The 2,871-nt window shown below is 42.2% G+C and overlaps 1 protein-coding gene across 1 annotated transcript; it reads right to left on the bottom strand.

Moving 5' to 3' along the window:
* Positions 1,742-2,393, bottom strand: LOC109949476. Its single transcript, XM_020565138.1, has 2 exons — positions 1,806-2,393; positions 1,742-1,756 (listed from the first exon to the last, which is right to left on the bottom strand). The coding sequence occupies exons 1-2, from the start codon at positions 2,391-2,393 to the stop codon at positions 1,742-1,744; spliced, it is 603 nt and encodes a 200-aa protein (XP_020420727.1).

The following is a 2,871-nucleotide window of genomic DNA, read 5'->3' as shown; positions in this document are numbered from 1 at the left end:
TGTTGATGACAAAAATACACATGTATATTAAACCAAACTCTACATTCTCTCATTAGTCTATGACTACATAGTAGAATAGGATGAAGATTGGAATTCAAAGGTCAAGAATCGTAACCTGATATCGCTTTTCCAGGCACTGCAAAACTGTATTACTGCCTTCACATCTTCAATGGGCAAGGGTTTTGATGGATCAAAACATGGCGGGGTTGCAGTCGCAGCCGACACAGTCATCGTCCTCTTCTTCCTCAAAGGATCAGTAAATGGGCTCAACAATGTCTGCGCCGGGCGCTTATGTCTACACCCTTTACCTTCCACTTCTTTTTTTTCAACACTCGAACTACCTTCTTCAACACCAGCCATAGTAACTGTGGGTAGACTTGGAGGATTGATCGAACCTCCCGATGGCATACTCTTAGTGATTTTCCAATCTTCTAACAGCTTCATGACTCTTTGGCAGATTTCGTCACACCCGGCCACATCTTCAAGGGTAGGCAGCGTCTCGGATTCTGCCTGCTCAGCTACTTCATGCACTTCTAAGTGAGGAACTGAAGCGGCCATTTTTGCCTCTTCACCTACCATGGCTGCGGAAGGTTCGGCTCCATCACTGGGGACTTGTGTTTCCATTACTGCCGGTTCTGTAGGCGGACTAACATAGGCATGTAATGGCGACAAGTCATTGTTGCCTCCTTCATTCATATGAGGACTACCGAGGTCCTCATGTCCTTCCCCAGCTTCATTCACCCCACCATTTTGTTTTTTCAGCTGCTCTATCTCCAACTTAAAATAATGCTCCATTGAAGCCACGGTGTTGCACAAATCCTCCACACACTTTTTATTTTTTTCGAACTCTTTTTCAGCTTTCATTGACTCCTTCCGTACCTTGTCTTCCAACTGATGCACTCTGTCACGAAGCGCTCGATTTGATAGGGCAACTTTGGCCAATTCATCCTTTGTCCTTTCAAAGTCACGCTTCAAAGTGCGTAACTCTCTGGACGCGACTGTACACTGCATTAAGTTATAATGCATGTGTTACTAGGCGGGCCAAAAAATATTGCAACAATACAGCAGTTATTTTCCTATTGTATTATGACGTATATCTTCGAAAATATGTAATGCTTGCCTTAGAAGACGACGGAAGGCTTGCAGTTTCGTCAATGTCCTTATCTTCTTCTTCTACAGAGGCAGAAGTGCCGGTTTTTTGTTCAGCGTCATCGCCCAACAAGTCAACAAGTTCTTCAGTGTCATCAGCACTGTCACCCCAAGTCCAATACGGCTGCTGCTTGTCCATTACAGATGGCCGGATAAGCTGCACATCAACCTGCAATTTACACATACAATATACATATCAGTAAAGTAATTATATTTTCATATCCCTAACATTATCATTAAAAACTGAACTAACCTCACGGTTCTCGAATACTTGGCTCATTAGCTCATAAAAACGCGGCGAACTATTGCTCCTCCAATGTAGTAAACGAGGGATGTACGCATTATCTTCGTGCACCACCAAATGTAGTGCAGCCAACGCTGGAAAGACCTCATACGCCCAAATCTGGTTTGAGGAATAAAAGGTCAGTCATTGTAAACAAATGCAATTTAACTTCAACATCAATGGACATTTGCTCACCTGAAGTGCATAGGCAAAACCTTTGAGGTGGTACTCTCTTGGTCTACCAGTTGCCGTTGTTGTTGGTTTCATTCCAGAATTTTTTTTTTTTTTTTGCAGTTTTTGTGGGCAGTTTCACTCGCTGGTAATCTGCAGAAAGTGCCCTCAGCAGTGACGCATTTGTCTTCGCATAACACACAGCACCCCATGGATACTTCCCAAACTCTTCAAGGTCTTCCGCCAACTTCAAATATCGCATGTCAATGTGGACATGTTTTTCACTGCCCAATAGCACAAACACAGCAAAGTATATGAATCCGAGCTTCAATACATCGTCCTCATCATCGCATTTGAGGAAGGCCTTTTCTAATTCCAACAGGTTCACAGTTTTATCGTTGGCAAAGTACTTCCGTTTCAATGAGCAGTTCTCATTAGTGGGAATCAGAATAAAGGGAAGGTTTCCAAACCTTAGCCTTGTCACGATGCAAAATTGCTGCGCCGTGAATTGGATGACCTTATTGCCAACAATGAATTTGATCCCGTTCAGTTGGGAAACTGTCTTGGGATCAGCTTTCCTGAGCAGCAAGCCGTGGACAATTGGAGAAGTCCACTTGAGGTCCTCAATCCGTAGGAGATGACCAAAACAACTTTGTTCAAACATTTGCAGCTGCTGTTCAGTGAATTTCTCCTTCATCGTAGTGATTGCGGTCTTCGTATGGGATAGCGACAATGCTTTCCCTTGGAACTTTTGTTCCTCTGCAATCATCAACTTCACTTGATCAACCATATTTCCCTGCATGCCAATATTATAAACAAACTTTCAGTCGGTTGCAATCTAGACAATAACAAGCAATAAACAATCACCACTTATCAACAGCCTATTATAGGATATGAAGTGAAAAAAAAAACAACAAATACATATCATAAACAAAACCCCAGCTATTTACAACTGACCTCCTCATTTAATGGCTCAAAGCCAAGTTTCAAGACACCCAGTACTCTACCACTCCTGCATAACCCTAATATCTAAACACACATCTCAACACACTATATAATCACACCATGTAATCATGAGACAGCTTCAGCTAGAATGGGATTGTGCGGTAGCACAAGCCTAATTGAGAACAATTCAACACTAACGATACAAATCTATCTGACTAGAAAGAGTTTTAAAAAACAACAAGACATCGGGAAACAATTGATTCACTTCAAGGTATAATGTAATGGAACATCCTATGAATTAGTGGCAACCACAATACTGACTC

Source organism: Prunus persica, chromosome G6, assembly GCF_000346465.2.
Source record: "Prunus persica cultivar Lovell chromosome G6, Prunus_persica_NCBIv2, whole genome shotgun sequence".
Lineage (NCBI taxonomy): Eukaryota > Viridiplantae > Streptophyta > Magnoliopsida > Rosales > Rosaceae > Prunus > Prunus persica.
The sequence above is the reverse complement of the archived record's forward strand: the minus strand, read 5'-3'. Positions and strand labels throughout refer to the sequence as shown.